Here is a 17,500-nt window from a genome sequence, read left to right as displayed (position 1 = left end):
TATATATATATATATATATATATATCTAGCATGATGTCTCAAAACGTTAAGGACAAATTCCGACAAAACCTGGTTGACAGGTGAGGTGTGTGTTAATGATAAATTGTTCAATTTTTGGTGAAGATCCAGATCCGGATACGAGACTTTTTTAAATTCATAAGTGATTCTTCACCATTGAGAGATTGGGCCAAAAAACAACAAAAAGTACGATATCTCAAAACGTTGTGGATGGATTGTGACAAAACTTGGTGGATGAGTTTGGTGTGTGACGAGGACAAGCCTATTAGATTTTGGTTGAGTTCCAGATGCAGATTTGGCCTATCAGTGAGATACAAAACATCAGCAGCTCAGCCTGGCGGAGGCATACGCTCTACCGAGAGTGCCGTTTTAGTTTATATCTTATTGTTGTTGTGGATGTTGCTGTGGTTGTTCTTTGTACTCCTTCGAGAGATAATTTTGTGTGCTCCTTTTGTGTCCTTCTAAAGGGTTACCATTGGAACCGCTTCAGTAAGATCCCATTTCCGCTTCTTCTTCCTCTTCCTTTTTAAGTCATCTCTCCCGAGGTGACCTAATAAAGCCGGACCAAATGTACATCCGTCCGTCAACAATTTTTCTTTGCGTTCTTGATGAAACTTAGTATGTGGGTAGAGGTCGATGAGTGTTGCACAACGATATAACTTTGTCCGGGTTCAAGGTCAGGGATGAGGTCACGAGGTCACGTAAGTTATAAAAATCGCCATTTTCAAAACCTATCTCGTCTGCCATTCTACCAGATATTCGGCAACTGTTTTTTGATTATGATAGTAAAACATATTATCTTCTATTTAATTGGACAGATTTTTGAATTTCCTTCCCGTTTGATCATCACGTGATCTGGAAGATGGCCAAAAACGCCGATGCGATTCGCAAAGAAGGAAGGAAGGAGAAATGAAATATAAATATAAAACACATTTTTAGCCTTTTATATTTATACATTTTCCGCCGAAGGTGCAAAAGTTTCAAAACCCGAAATGTAAACGTCGGCATTTATTTTCAAAATGTAATTTCGTGCGCGTGCGCCAAAATGCCGAGTCATCTTAAACCAAACTGCGCAGTTCGAGCTGCGCAGTAGAACTGCACAGTAGTCTTCGGTCATAACTGAACATTGAGAACTTGTGGTATTAGAGAGATGACCGTCACCCCCACACGGGGGTAATTTTCTTCTTCTTCCATTCAAAAAAGTGGGCTTTTAAGACTGGCATTTCTGTGATTGAAAGGACATAAATTTTTGGTCCAAGTAAATCGATTTCCAACGGTACCATTTTTGTTATTATAGAACCACAGTAACCCTTTATAATGAAGCGTGACTCATGAATGGACACCTGGACAGACACTTCTCCTTGTCAAAATAGATGTTGCAACATTGTGAGTACCTGAGTGTGATGAACTGTCACTTGAATTAATTATGTAATTTAAGAGTTAGGAACTCCAAAGCTTCCAGATCAGTTTTCTCCTAAGTCATGCTTACAGAAGATGAGATCATCTTGTTCACCACTTTCTTTAGATTAATAACACATTCCCATCTGCTGACGATGTCGTTATGCAATTATTACAATCCGCCGTGCCACTGCATCACAGTAGTTTACAGAACAAACTAGAGGAGGAGCACTCGGGAGAGTGCAAAACCTCCGCCGCCAATACTGCTGGGTCACTCAAGTGAACCTTATTAGCATTGTTCTTCAAATGTTTGGGTTGGAATCTTCACAGCTCACTGTTTTACTTTGGCTGCCAACAAAAGCTTCATCATCATCATGATGATTCTCAAAGCATAATGACATTCTCTAGAAACGAGTATTGCAAATGGCTGATAGTATGGCCGAGAGGTACGCATACTCGCCTCAAAACTGTCTCGCCTGATTTCAAATCCTCACCCAGCTATAAACTGTCATCTTGGTGTTTCACAGGCAGGGTGATTCATCAAAGTGTGTGCTGTCCCTCGAATGGACGTTCAATGGGTGTCCCATCTGCTGGCATTCATTGGTGGATGTTAAAGATCCCATGGTGTCCTTCGCAAAGCGTAGGTGAGCTATCACTGGCACCCTGAACAAATTCCAAATTCCTGCCCTAACCTACAGACGGCGCTGCATCAGCGACACAACCGTACCTTCAGCCAATGATGCCACCCTGCAGCCTTGCTTGTGCTGCATACGAAAGAAGAAGTACTGCAAAGTTTACTATCCACACAACTACAAAGGACATTTAAGAACCCGGCAGTAGAATGCTGGAGTTAAGTTTTCTGTTTTGATAAAGAAAGTCATGTATTATGTTTTGATAAGGAAACTTAAGGTTCAGGCTTATCTTTGTTGAGTGCATTGTTACTTTTGGTTTTGATCCAGGCTTTCATAGTTTTGATTAACACATCAATTTTTTGAATGAGGCAATGTGCTGTGACCTGATGTGCATGTATCCAATGACCTTTTATTCTCATTCAGCATGAAATTTTAAACCATATGAGCACTACTATCAGCTCCATTATTGGGCGTGGGACACTTGCGTGGGTGGTGTTGTACATTCTACATGCTTAACTTAGCCTTCCTTCGGATGTGGCTTAACCTTCCAGACACCCCACGTGTTGTCTTTACCCTCAGTCATATGACTATATGCAGTTGGGTGTCTGGGTGGTAATAAAATAAAGAATTGGAAAGTGAAGTGAGGATTGAGGAGCTTGAGAAGAAACAGGAATAAGAAGAGAAGAGGGATGGAGGATTATTCAGCTTCTCGAAAGGGATTCTGGGATTCTCCGTTCTCCCTTGAACCACTAGAAAGTGGAGTGGTTCAGCGTTCTACCATGTTTGCATACCAAACTAGAAGGGCACTCAGTGGAGCGCATACCTCCGCCACATAATGCCTGATCCATCAGAACATATTGGGCCCAATACATTTTTAGCTCGCCTGTTCGAAGAACAGTGAGCTATTGCGATACCCCCGGCGTGAGCGTCAGCGTGAGCGTGAAAATATTAAAGTTTTTGGTGCAAGTTATTTAGAAGCTTGCCATTCATTTAATATGTGTACTAGGATGCTGATATTTGGCATGGAGGTTCCTTTGGGGTATACTATTGGTGAAGTGAAGCTGAAATTAAAAAAATAATTTCAAATGTTTTAAATTTTTGACCTGTTTTGAACTTAGCTTTTTTGTAGCACATCAACGCTAAAGTTTTTGGTGCAAGTTATTTTTTAGAAGCTTGCCATTCATTAATATGTGTACTAGGATGCTGATATTTGGTATGGAGGTTCCTTTGGGGTATATTATTGGTGTAGTGAAGTTGAAATTAACAAATGATTAAAAATTTTTTTTTTTAATTTCAACGTAAGATGGTGTCAAAGCCACCCAATGCTCGCCTGTTTATACTAGACGCTTGCCATTCATTTAATATGTGTACTAGGATGCTGATATTTGGCATGGAGGTTCCTTTGGGGTATACTATTGGTGTAGTGAAGTTGAAATTAACAAATGATTAAAAATTTTTTTTTTAATTTCAACGTAAGATGGTGTCAAAGCCACCCAATGCTTGCCTGTTTATACTAGACGCTTGCTATTCATTTAATATGTGTACTAGTTTACTAATTACAATATACAAATACATATATTACTTTAAAATTGTTTGGATCAGACTTCACTGCAATGCTTTATAAAAACTATTATTAGACTAGTCTTTTAAGAACAATAAATGTATAAAGAGGCGAGTATTGGGTGGCTTTGACACAAACTCTCTGGTTGAAATATCATGCGATACAGTACTACATAGTTTTTGGCCCTATCAATGGTGAAGAATCACTTTAAAAATTCAATCATTATCGTATCCAGATCCGGATTTGGATCTTCACTAAAATCAAAACAATTCTTCCTTGTCACACACCCAACCAGTCCACCAAGTTTCATCCAAATCCGTCCACAATTTTTTGAGATATTGTGCCATATATCGGTTTCACCCTATCTCTCAATGGTAAAGAATCACTTAAAAAAAATATCAGATCCGTACCAAGATTCGGATCTTCACCAAAATTGAATCAATTCGGCCTTGTTACGCACCCAGCTTGTCCACCAAGTTTAATCCGAATCCGTTCACAACTTTTTGAGATATCGTGCTATTTATCGTTTTTGGCCCTGTCTCTCAATGGTGAAGAATCACTTAAATAATTCCAGTCGTCGGATCCATATCTAGATCTTCACCAAAATCTAATCAGTTTGTCCTTGTCACATACTCAAACTGTCCCCAAAATTTCATCCGGATCCTTTCATATTAAGTTCATATATGAAGTCATATTAAGTTCATATTAAGTCGTATTTCATTTCATAATTAAGTAGAAGTATTTGTGAATTTGTCTGTCCATCCTTATAAGGACGATTTAAGTCGGGTTTTAAAGGCTGATTAAAAAAAAAATTTTTTTTTCAACATTCCTATGTGTTCACTTCTGTCTTTTTGGGGATACAAAACTCGAAAAATATTTTCCATAAAAGAGTAATTATGTCTCTTCCATTGGAATTGTAGATGGTGACTTGCAAATCGAGCCTCATGGGCAGCGTAAAGAAGAGTTAAAAAAATATAAGGGTATGTTCTTTTGAACATATGAGTCCCCTCGGACCACCAGGTGGCGCCATCAATAGATACACAGCGGTAGGTGCTGCCGCTAGGCGAGTAGATGTTTCACAGCGTCATCATGGTTGGCGTCTCGCAATATAATATATTAGCGCGATTAAAAATACCGTTTTTTCCTCGCATCTTCATGTCTGTCAAAAAACCAGTGTCAAGGTGCACAACTACAGCTCATAACCTATCCATTGAGGTGTTTTTCACCACCCCCCCCCTGCTTTCCTGTTTTCACGCCACTGTCCACACAAAATTCATCAATCAATTCTATACAGAGTCCGGGGGACTCAAACAATAAATCCAAGGCATAGGGAGGTGAAATTCACAGCACATGATGTGTAACATGCGCAGAGTAAAACGAGTGTTCATTTAAGTCCGTAAGATGTCTTATGAATAATGAAGATTAAAGCATACCTGATGCTCTGCCGAGGTTTCAGACTTTGGCACGCTCATGAGGTTGTTTCGTCAAAATGATAAAGAAAAAATTTGAAATGTCCCAGATGATAAAGAAAAGAGAGTAACATTTGCACATGAGGTGTTTTAAAAATGACACTTTCTTGCTGCGAAACTTCACATATCTTCCAGTCTCCTTGAATATTTTGAATAAAATAACTCCAACCTGTCATTTTTGATGAGCTCTTACACTAGCAGTTAAATAAATGACAGTCTGCAGAATTAAAATGTTAACTAACTTAACAAATCAGTTAAAAGTAACAAATGGATGGGCCGAATGATAAAACCACGAGAAAAGTTACATTTTCTCTTGCAGCAAATAATTTTGTTGTTGTGATGTTATGTCCAGGTTTCGCTCAATAGGTTTTCCCCCTGGACGAACGCTATACTTCCCGATTGACCGATCATCCTTTCTTTTTTTTTCTCCACCTTGTGTCATTGATGCTTTTCGAAAGGATTTATTTATTTTTGAGGTGAACATTGAATTGGGAAAATCTGATTCTTGAAGAACTTTACATCTTCACTTCTGAAAATGTGTCCATTTCCTCACATTTATGTGATAATCGTATTCATAGGCTATGCTTATCATTGTTCACAAGTTTCTGCTTGAAGTTATGGCGTGGGCATTTTCTTTGGCTCCATAATACATGGACACACAGTATTACAGCTCCTCAAATATCCAGCTGTAGGTTTTGGCATTATTGCGTCCTTGCCTACCTTGTTCAGGAATTTGTCATCAAAAGAAATGAAAAATCAAAAACACCAAGTCAGGGGCTAACGGAGAATGAGGTTTCACCCCCAATCACCCCCAACTACCCAGCAACCAAGTGAGCCCAAAACTACAGCAACCGAGCACATTTCCCCAAAGCCAGAGCCATTTTTAGCCACTCTAAGATCAGTTTTGCATTTCCATGTTCGGGCAGTAAACGTGCATTTGTAAATGAGCTTCCATTTGAATGATTTATGTGCACTACTGTGGATGAGAGATGAAGCAGCTGCATTTGTGCCTGGTAATATGGCATCTGTTTGTGTAATGCAAATCTTTGCTGTAACGATGTTCTGCAAGTTTCACTGAATAATTTTGCCTGTCGACCTTTACCAGAGCTTTTCCAAGACCTGAGCCTGTTGCAAGAGACGTGGCTGACAGAAGGTGAGCACATGATCTCAGATTTGTTCTGTGTCTTGTATAAATGGAAATGAGTATGCAATTCATATTTTCCATTCCATGATGAAGTGGCCTGAGGAAGGTGAGGATTTGTTTCAATACCTTGAATTCTAGCTAAAAGGTAACTTTCCTCTCGAACATTTGCGTTCAGGTGTGGATGGTTGATTTTAAACATGTGCTGCGGGGTGGCAGCTACTTTGGCATGCTTTAAGCACAATCGTTTTTCAAATGCAATTGCAAGTTTGATTTCCTGGTTCAATCATCACTTGTGTGTGAATGATCTGTGAAGCGAAGTGCTTCTCTCCCTCCCGAACCGCTATTACAGTTCTTCTTCTTTCATATGCAGCATGGAGCTGCAGGTAGCATCATTTCCTGGGGGCATGGCTGTTCCGCTGATGCAGTGCTCTCTGTAGATTAGGGCAGCAATTTGTAATTTATTCAGGGTGTCTGTGATAGCTCGTTTACTTCGCAAAGGACACTGTGGGATCTTTAACATCCACCAACTTCTACTGGTAGAAGGGTCACCCAGTTTAACATCCATCCAAGGAAGACCCAAATGATAAAACAAAGAGAAAAGTTACATTTTCTCTGGCAGCAAATAATTTTGTTGTGATGTTATATCCAGGTTTGGCTCAATAACCATTGACCATCCCCAATATAGATTCGTTGGGTTTTCTCTCTGGCTGAATTCCAAACCGTCCCTATATTGACTGATCCTACATTTTGCTTATGTTTGCTTATTTCGGTTTGAGTAAACTTTTGGGGAGTTCACACATTGATGAAATCTCCCTGTATATGATGCATCAGGATGACAGTTTATAGCGAGGCTGAGTTTTGGAAACCAGGCAAGACGGCTCAGAGGTGAGTGTGCATACTTCTCAGCTGTGCTGCCAGCCCCCTTTTACAGTTGTGACCAATGTCATCCAGATGATTTGGATTTTACCAGTGTACTGGCGTAAAGACTCGCTCCTTTTCAAAAAGGCATTTTGTGATCTTTAACATCCGCAAATTAATCCAATCAGACAGGACTGCCAGCCTGGTGTCCTTTTGAAAGAATGGCATGCTTCACAATGCAACCTCCCCAGTTCATAATTCAACATCGAGCAGTTTTGGTTGGATAAGACTCCAGCAGTTGTTAGTCTGATTGGATTTACAACCAGACAGATGAAGGGCAAGCACCAGGAGCGTAAACTGCAAATCCCCACGTTCTGGCAATGTCCAGCAGCTGCACAGTGAAGGCAAACATTTTGTTTGGTGTATTCATTTTGACATCATGCATAAATGTCATAGATAAATACTTGTGACTAATTTAGCACACAAGTTCGTTTTACATGCATCAGCCTCCTTGCCTCAGTTGAAAGTAATAGGTTGTTTACTTGCTTTAATGACCGGTGCATGCCGATTGTACAAACAGTGAGTTGTAATTTTATTCTCAGTCAATGTTATGTTCCAGATACATCTGTGTTTACGACATTGGAGTCTGAAACTCTTGTAATTACATGGTTGTGCAGCTGATAACATAAGCTTTTTGTCCCCATTAATAGACCCCTTGCTTTTATGATTCAGGGTTTGTTTGCTTACCGTTATAATGCTCTTTTTTATGGATGTATAGGTAACATATCAGCTTCGTGTTGTAAGAGCCATTTTGTTGTGGATCATTGGGTACAGTTTGCTTATTTCAGTTTGAGTACACTTTAGTGGAGTCAACATCATTTTTTTTTTTTTTACACATTACACGTGCTTGTGTATTGTTATTAGTTCGTTACCACATATGCATTGGGCATAAACACCCGTTTATTTTCATTATCAGATTCATCTTGTATTACTGTCTTGGCCAAGGTTGTTGCTCCAAGTCTGGATTGTGAAACTGCACTTAATTGATGATCGTGTCAGTGGTGTTCTTCTGAGTTCATTCAATTTAGATTCTGGTTTATTAATTAAGGAAAAATAATTTTATTAACATGAGAGGTCAATTTATACTCCTAAATATGAACAATACAAATCTTTTCATTTGTATTGCAACATCTGATTTATTTTGCTTTTCTAATGATAGCTTGGTGAATTGGTGGCATAGAGCTTAATTAAAAACAGTAGGTAATCTTTAATTATCTCAACGCTTTTTGAAAAAAAAACAGGGGGATATTGTAATCAGCCCCATCTCTGTTTGTCTGTCTGTCTCTCCATCAAGCTTTCTCCTCCTAAACGGTTGTGTAGAAATCCACCAAACTTGGTCGTTATTATCACCACATGGCACGAAGGTGCACGAGCAGTATCATTTGTGGCCGCGCCCCCTCAGGCAGGGTCAAACACCAAAAAATACAATTGTCAAATACAGGAAAAGGTCAAATATCAGTTAAAAGGTCAAATACCAAAAAATGCAATTACAGGCACATTTTAAAACATTGTTTAATGAAAATTTATACATGCAACCAACATTGAGAGACAAATGAAAATGTAGCGATGTTTTTTTTATTTTTATTTTTTTATTTAATTTCACCCCGAATTCATGTCGTAGGGGGTGGGGACTTAGGATGGTCACAGAGGTCAAAACAGGGAAATAATTTTAAACTCAAAATTTCATATCGGCTCAATCCTGGTGGAAGTTTTTGCCATCTTTCAAGTTTGCTTTTGGTGGGAAGTATGGGGATTTGCAATGGCACCCATCGACTTCATTACCTTCACAAACTTTGTTGCGAAGGTTATGTTTTGATCGCTGTGTATTAATTTATTTATTTGTGAATATGTGTGTTTGTTTATGTGTTTGTTATTCGCATAACTCCAAAAGTATTGAACTGAATCGCAGCACATTTGGTGGGATGATTGGTTATTATCCGAGGACCATTTGATTCGATTTTGGGAGCGATTGGGTCAAAGGTCAAGGTCATGAAAAGGTCAAAATCGTCTTTTTACCATAGCGCGGTCAATTTGTATCCAATTTGCATGCAACTAATGCCAAAATGTTCAGAATTCAATGCCCCATCTTGTGATATGTGACATGACACAATGACGTAATAACCCTTATTAGCGGTTGGGAGTCAAAGGTCAGTGGAGGTCACGACATTGCAAAATGTGGGTTTTAGTCATAACACGGTCAATTCTTATCCGATTTGCATGAAACCAACACCAAAATGTTGACTGTTCTGTTCCCCACACTCTAATACCAATTACAAAATTAAGAGTACAAAGGTCAAGGTCGAGGTCATGAAAAGCTCAAAATCGTCATTTTGCCATAGTGCGGTCGATTTTTATCCAATTTGCATGCTGTGAATTCAATGCCCAATCTTGTGATATACGATATGACACAATGACGTCATTACCTTTGTTAGCGGTTTGGGTCAAAGGTCAGGGGGGTCAATGACCTTTATTATCATAATGCGGTCAATTCTTATACAATTTGCATGTAAGTAAATTCAAAATGTTTAGAATTCAATTCCCTATCCTGTGATGTGTAATATTTGACAGTGACTTTATTGGTGAGTTTAAAGCATTGGGGGGGTGGGGTGTCACTGAACTTATTTCTTATAATGTGACCAGTTGTCATCACATTGACTTGACGCCGACACCCAAAAAGGTCAGGGAGTTCATACAGAAATTGTACAATGTACGTGAATCAATGTGAAACAGCAGGAAATTTAATGTTTTTAAGCCATCATAACACATATGAGATGGCAGATGTGGTATGGGATTAAATACCGTCACAATCAACGGTTTCTGGGGGGGGGGGAGTGGCAAAATGTACCGCTGGCGAAGGTATGCGCTCTACTGAGTGCCCTTTGTAGTTCTGGTTCAATTTAATTGGATTTATTTATTCAGAATAAAACATGACCACCTGTTTCTGTAACTTTTGGATGTTATGAATTTTATAAATTTATACAGTACTCAGTGAGATGAACACTGGAAAAGATAAATTGGAATTAAACAAATTGCACTTTTATATACTATTCTCCTGAAGATGTATATAATCATGCAAACACATAAAAATAAATAAATTCTCATTTATACAATCACAGTGCATCCCCATTATGCTTATCGTGTATCCATTCACCTTTGCTCCAATCACAACAATCCTTGTTTAATCAATTATGCTTTGTCTACATCGAGTCACATATTTGATCACTTTCCTTTCGTTTGGGTTGTCATTAACCTCCGCCATTGAAGATCGGAGGTTACTGTTTTCACCCCTTTCTGTTTGTTTGTTTGTTTGTTTGTTTGTTTGTGAACAGTATTACGGGAAAACTCCTCGACGGATTTCGACGAAACTTGGTGGGGGGGGGGGGTTAGGTATGGTCCAAGGATCATGTCATTAGATTTTGGACTTGGTCCCCCCCCCAAAAAAAAATTGTTAAAGAATATTTTTTTTTTTTGCATTTCTATATGTTTTAACTGATTTCAACCCCCCCCCCAAAAAAAAATTGTTAGAGAAAAAAACATTTTTTGCAACTTTTTTTTCAACAAAATTTCGATTTCTTTTTTTTTGCATTTCTACATGTTTTAAGTGATTTCCAACCCTCCCCCCTACCCCCCCAAAATGTTGGAGAAAAGAACTAGAACTCTGTCAGCACTGTTGACATCATATTTAATGAATAAGATATAAGGTTCACTTGAGTGACCCAGCAGTATTGGCGGCGGAGGTTTTGCACTCTCCCGAGTGCTCCCCCTCTAGTTTTTATTGTTTTCCTCTGAACAATTTCTCATGTTGCTGAGAACCCAGGTTCAAGTCACTTGAACTCTATGTAACTTTGTCCATTATCTACTAATGCTACTGTAATTCGCATTAAAGTAAACTGATGTCTACCAATGCAAGGACCTTTATCACAGAAGAAGGCCATTATGGCTAGTCATGCCTGCTCTACATAAACACCACTTCAACATGAGTGCAATCTATTAGTTTATCAACAGTTGGGATGGAGTGTTTGGTGGGATGTTGGGGAGGACGAGGACTGGAGGAAACCATGTGGTTAGCCAGGACTAATGTCTTTTTGTCTTGAATATGATTTAGATGAACTTCAGATTGATGTTAAAAAAAAACTTTATAATTTTTTCATATTTGGGATTTTAGACATGTTTTTTATGTTTTTATGTTTATGTTTATGAAAAACTATGTTTTTTTTAACAAAGTGTAAAAAAATTACACGTTGTAATGTATATATATATATATATATATATATATATATATATATATATTGTTGTGGTTACCAAATTCGCAAACCACCATTCAGGTCCCTTAGGTGAGGTATCTCGGTAAGTGCATGTGTAGTTAGGCCCAAACCCGTTGTCTAGTGGGAATACATGTCATTTATGCGAGCTGCGACTCTTCAGGATAGCCGTTTTTCTTTTACTATCTTTATTTTGGACCACCCGCCATGATTACCATCACAACCACAACATCAACCACCAACCACAACACCGCTTCACCACAACCGCCACGACCTTTACCGTCACAACTCGCCACCATCGCATCACCGTCATCTCGCGCCACTCATGGGCACCGATGCTGGACTCGTGTAGGGCGCACGTTGAACAGCGTGTACAAAATCACGGATTTTGTGCTTCAAAAACGGATCAAAAACGACACACGCCCACTTTTTGCCGTCCAATCGGTGAGCGAGGGGCGAATTGGCCCCGCCCCCAGGGCGATCGATATATGCAAATTTGTAGATCAAAAAGCCTTCACGCCCACTTTTTCTCGGGCCAATGGGGAGCGAGGTGAAAGGTCAAAGGGAGGGGGTCAAAGGCGAAGTTACGGGGGGATAAAAGGACGGTGTTCGTCAGTCAGAAGGAGGAGAACGAGAACGAGAAGGAGTCGGAACGAGAAGGAGTCGGAACGAGAAGGAGTCGGAACGAAAAGGAGAACGAGAACGAAAAAGGAGAACGAGAAGGAGTCGGAACGGAGGGGACGAGTGTGGAAGTCTGGAGCCCGAAGCCTGCAGTGGCTGGAGAAGCTGAAGAGAGTCGGACGAGGGGGTGCTCGCGTCGGTGCCAGGAGCTGCACGCCCGAGGGAGGCCGGCAGCGCGACCTGGCCGAGGTGGAGACGCACACCAGGGATAATAAAGATCCTCTATACCCCGAGCATCAGCAACCCCCTCCTGTTTCCCCCCGCGCTGAGATAGTGCGACCAAGGGGGCCCCGTTCCCACCCCCTACCAGACACCGTCCACGAGGCCCGCGGGTTGCGGGGCCATCGCCGCTCCGCGTCTCATCACCAGACGGGTAGGCCCGACCCGGTCTCGGCCTCAGGCCCGCCTCATTCTTGAGGGTATTTCTTTTCCTTGGTTTTGGGTATGTGTTGTCGGCGCCGTCTGTGAAGTAGAATTGTATAAGTGTTGCCGTGTGCTCGGTAGTCGGTATTAGCTCTGCACTGTGTTTTCACTTTTATGTTTGCTTTTTGTGTAAATGGAATTGTGTTTTCTTTTTTGTGTGCATTTGGTGGAATTGTATTTGTGTGCTTCCCGTGTGCCGCGAATAAATGTGCTTTATTGTTGAACTGTTCTCCCGCTTCGCTTCGTCTTTTCCCCCATTGAACCCTCATCTTGCTTCACGTAAAGGGTTGGTAGTGGGCTGAATACGCCCGATAATTAATCGAACCGTCGAGGTCGACGATAACACCGCTCGGTTATTCTGATAGTACGGAACGGGTCGCTTAAGTGGCCCGTGTCCGAAGTCGACCTGCGGCGAGGTGCGATCGCCCGGTCTACCCTCCGCGTGGGTACTTAGGTAGGTCGAATTTGGCGAGCAACCCTATCCCACGCGGGGGCTGATTGGCTCGATCGCGGTGAGACCGAAAGGTCCACCCGTGACTGGTTCCCGGCGTTAGTCCGAGAGGGTCACGACTGGATTGTCCGTCCGGTGGGCGACGTGCCGCGATTCGAGTTACGTGGCCGTCAGCACGCCGGCGGGCGCGGAAGACCGCAACACTGGTGTCAGGTCGTGCGATACAAATTCATCGCCCTCCTCGCGGCACTGGTATCGGAGAACAGGAAAACAGGCTCTCCTGTCTCCAGCGAAATTCACGGGAATCGGTCCAGGGGTGAGAGAAGCGACCCCCGATTCCCTCCAAATTACGAGCGAGCAAATTAACCCTTCACGAGAAGCAAGATGGCGTCTCAAGGCGAGCGGGAGCCGGGGGTATTAGAAATGGATGTAGAATGTGTAGGATCCATGGTCCAGGATGGAATCCCCGAGCAGGAAATGTTGACTGTGCAGGAACACGGACTCGCCCAACTGAACCCAGGGCCCGAGGTGGGTGCGGCAGCGGCCGCGGTGTATGACACCTCCCCCCCCCTCTCCACCAAGACCCTTCCCCAACCCTTGCCGAAACGGCTCAGCTGAGTGCATCCAACATGGCCCAGCTATGCGCCATGCTGGCGGCAATGAACAAACAAATGAATGAAGTGAAAACGACGATGGATACAAATGAAATGAAAAACGAAATGAAAGGCATGAACGAAAAGATGGATACAAATACAAATGAAGTGAAAACGACGATGGATGCGAATACACAGCAAATGAGGGAAGAAATGAAAAAGCTGCGGGGTGAGACGCAGAACATGGGCCGAAGCCTGCAGGCGGGCATGAAGGCCGTGACAAAGGAAATAATAGTTGAGACAAGGGAGGTAAAGGGGGAAGAGTTGGCAGAGACACGGGAGATAGAAAAAATAGAGGAAAGACTACACGAGGAAGACGGGGTAAGTGACGCGCACACACACACGGAGGTAGTGGAGGATAATGGGGGTGAGCTCGCGGAGCGTGCAGGGACCCGGTGCGAGCACCTGGATGGCCTCCTCCAGGAACGAGGGGAGGGAGTATGCCCCCTTGAGGTGAGTCACGACCAGGTGAGTTCGGTCGTGCTTTGCGAGGTTGAGAGGACGAGTGCTGTGGACAGGTGCACGGAGAGCTTGGGGGGTATAGAGGCCCCGGAGACCCTTGTGGGGACACAAATCCCCAGTGTGGTTGTCCCTGTGTGTGTGGTGCAAGGTGTGAGTGCGGCACCGTGTGTGGAAGCGACCCCGTGTGTGAGTGGTGTGGTGGCGATGGTGCCAGAGTGCGTGCTTCCCAGCACGCCGGGTGTGGATGGGGCACCGTGTGTGAGTGAGGCCGTGTGTGTGAGTGAAACGGCCAGTATGAGTGAGGCACCACGTGTGAGTGGTGTGGTGGCGATGGTGCCGGAGTACGTGCTTCCCAGCACGCCGTGTGTGGATGAGGCACGGAGTGTGAGTGAGGCACCGCGGGTTAGTGCCCCCGCGTGTGTGGGTGAGGCACCGTGTGTGGAAGAGACCGCGTGTGTGAGTGTCGCCGTGTGTATGAGTGAGGTACCGCGGGTGAGTGCCCCCGCGTGTGTGGATGAGGCACGGAGTGTGAGTGAGGCACCGCGGGTTAGTGCCCCCGCGTGTGTGAGTGAGGCACGGTGTGTGGATGAGGCACCGCGGGTGAGTGTCCCCGCATGCGTGAGTGAACGGCTGTGTGCAAGGTCGCTGTGTGCAAGGGAGACCGTGTGTGTGAGAGAGCGGTATGAGAGGGAGATGTCGGTTGGCATGCGGGAGCACGCAGCCGCGTCTCCCCGTGTGAATGTGATGGTGTGGACTGTGTGCGTCGTAACACGCAGGTGTGCGTGGGTGGAATGGAGGCGACGACGGCGACATGGGAGGAACGAAAGCCGAGCAGCGGCTGTAGTTGTTTCGAGGACCGTGCCGGGTTCACCCAGCAGTGAGCACGCGGTCCGTGCTGTGCAACGCACGAGACCACCACGTGCTCGCTTGCGAGAGTGAAGTCCCGGTCCGGAAACGCACGCGGTGGATTTGCCGATCCCGCGGACGGACAAAGTTTAGGCAGGTAAATGGATTTGGACCGGACGGGTTCTCCACGCGATCGTGTGTGTTAAGCTCCAACGGGCAAAGCACATGTGTTCGCGTGGGGAACCCCTCGAGACGTGGGGCTTGTGTTTTTTTCTGCGCACGGTGACGTCATGGCTGCACGTGGGGTTGGAATCCGGCAGGAGGGGTATCTCTGCCGGATGGCACCGTCCAAGGAGGGACGAGGAACACGTGCAGCTGCATGACGTCACGGACAGGTGCAAAGGGCGCGAGCTCTGAGTTGCCGCGCAGGTGGTGCGCATGAAAAAAAAAAAAAGGAAAAAACAAGCCTCACTTTCGGGTGCACAGGATTCCTGGGCAAGGAGGGAAGACCCCTTAACCTGGGCACAGGATGGAAACTAGTTAGGGGGAAGGGTTAGCTTAGTTAGACCGACTTCATGGGGCAGGGGTAAGTCCTCATGGAGTCCGTGGAATGGATTAGTTAGAGGGATTGTAGCCAGATTTAGGTGGGGAAATAAAATGATTTATTTGGGGACATGGACAGACTTGTGAATGTGTAGAGGGGACGTAGCTTAGCTACGTAGTGTTAAAAGGAACGTGCTGTAGTTTAAGGGACGACGTGGGAGCACGAGTTAGTTAGGGGAGGTAGTTAGAAGGATGGCAGAGTTCAGCGGTGTGTGTGTTGAAGAGTTGTGGGTTGTGAGGTGAGTACGTGTACTTGTTGAGTGAGTGAGGCCAGCGGGTCTGTGTGAGTGGAGTGAATGGGGAATGCATGGTGCGATGAGTGATTGGGGGGAGGAGTGACTCCCGCCCAAGGGACCCCGGGGTCAGTGTAGATTGAGTTAGCTGGGTTAGTCAAATTGAAAAATGGAGGTCGTTTTGTTGTTGGTGGGAAAGTAGGCTCGAGACCCATTTGGAGGGGTGCAGGAGCCCTGTTGACGGGCTTGGGAGCGTGGCTGCGAAAGGTGAGTATCGCTGAGTGGGTACCCCGGGCACCAGGCTAGTCGGCCGCGGTAGGCCATGGGCCCATGGGGGGCCGGGATAGAGTAGTGGGCACGGGTGCGCCTGCTTGGTGCGGGGGCCCGGGGCGCCATTAGCCGCGTGGGCAGTGTTGTGGGCACGGGTGACCCTCGGAAAGGGGCCCGGGAGGCCGGCCTGCCACGTGTGCGTTTCAGGGGAGGTGCCATGGGGGGCACTCCCCGGTGTTAGGGAGCTGGTAGGCTCGGAGGCAGTGTAGTGCCTGGGGGTGCCATAGCGGGAGATTCGGCAGAGGGTCGTGCCTGCCAAAGGGAGCCACGTGTCCCAGCCAGGAGACCGTGTGAGGGCACGGAGCGAAAATTGGGGGGCGAGGCCCGAAATTGTGAGGACACCAACACAGGCGACGGGAATCTGGGTTGTTAGAACCAATAGTTTAAGCGAGAGGCGCTTGTTGAAAGCCCCGGGGTAGTTTAACAGTGAAATGGATAGGGTAGATTAGGAGTGTACCCCTCCGCACCATCCATCCCCTCGCTGTCGTTGTGGGCCGCTGGACCCACTTTGGTTATAGATCGCCGAACTCTGGGGAGGCCATTCTGAGGCTTCGTTGGGCCTCGACACAGGACGTTAGCTCTCCCTTATTCCCCTCCGGGAAGGGAACGTAGGGGTTGGGAGTAGGCTAGGTGACAGGATAGGTTAGCCGAACAAAGACGATAAAGGGGGTTAGGGGACGATTTATAGAGGGGAAGTAAAAATAAAAACAACAAAAAAATAAGTTGGGGCTAAATTGGGGTTTGACAAATTAAGGGAGTGGGTATGTACAGTGACAGGCAAAGGCGATAGGTTGGGAGGGAGACAGGTAGGTAGGTCCGAGCCCGCCTTCCAAGTGGCCAGCACCACCGCACTCCCTCCACCAACCTCCACTGAACGGCAAGAGCTGGCCAACTTCATCGGCTGGCCGTGTTTTGCTTCAAGGCGGAGGCCGGCCAACTTCATCGGCAGCTGTTGTTTTGCTGCAAGGCCTGTGCCATCGGCTGGCCGTGTTTGCTTCAAGGCCTGTGCCGGCCAGTTCATCTGCCCGCTATGTTTGCCTGCAGCGGCCTTCTTCTGCGGGCTGTGTTTGCCTGCTACCTTTGCCATGCCATGCCCACTGCCCACGTTCACCAGCCCCGTTCAATTTTTGCTTTGCCCCCCCCTGTTCATTTCCATGTGCGCCAGGATCAAGGCAACAGTTTGCAAGCTGCGAGAACTGCCCTGTTGGCAGCTACAACACGGGCCTGCAGTGGCAGCCCGTGCACCGTGTTTGTGTCCATGCATCCATTCGTTATGCTCATTGCGTGTGCCACTTGAGCTGGCACGGAGACTGCGTTTGTGCAGCCCATGCACCGTTGTGGTTCACTGCATTCAGTTCAAACCGTTCATGCATTCATTCGTTGTGCTCATTGCGTGTGCCACTTGAGCTGGCACGG

The 17,500-nt window shown here is 45.0% G+C and overlaps 1 protein-coding gene across 2 annotated transcripts in view; it reads left to right on the top strand.

Annotated features, from left to right (window-relative positions):
• Positions 1 to 17,500, top strand: part of LOC147029436 (ETS translocation variant 1-like) — a 231,928-nt gene that overhangs the window by 15,164 nt on the left and 199,264 nt on the right. For both annotated transcript variants that reach the window (XM_085872483.1, XM_085872484.1), the window contains exon 3: positions 6,184 to 6,231. In XM_085872483.1, the coding sequence (XP_085728609.1) occupies positions 6,184 to 6,231 (48 nt within the window). The remainder of the gene's footprint in view (positions 1 to 6,183; positions 6,232 to 17,500) is intronic.

This window comes from Eptatretus burgeri, chromosome 3 (assembly GCF_056783735.1).
Source record: "Eptatretus burgeri isolate ZD-2024b chromosome 3, Ebu_testis_v1, whole genome shotgun sequence".
Classification (NCBI taxonomy): Eukaryota; Metazoa; Chordata; class Myxini; order Myxiniformes; family Myxinidae; genus Eptatretus; species Eptatretus burgeri.
The sequence above is the reverse complement of the archived record's forward strand: the minus strand, read 5'-3'. Positions and strand labels throughout refer to the sequence as shown.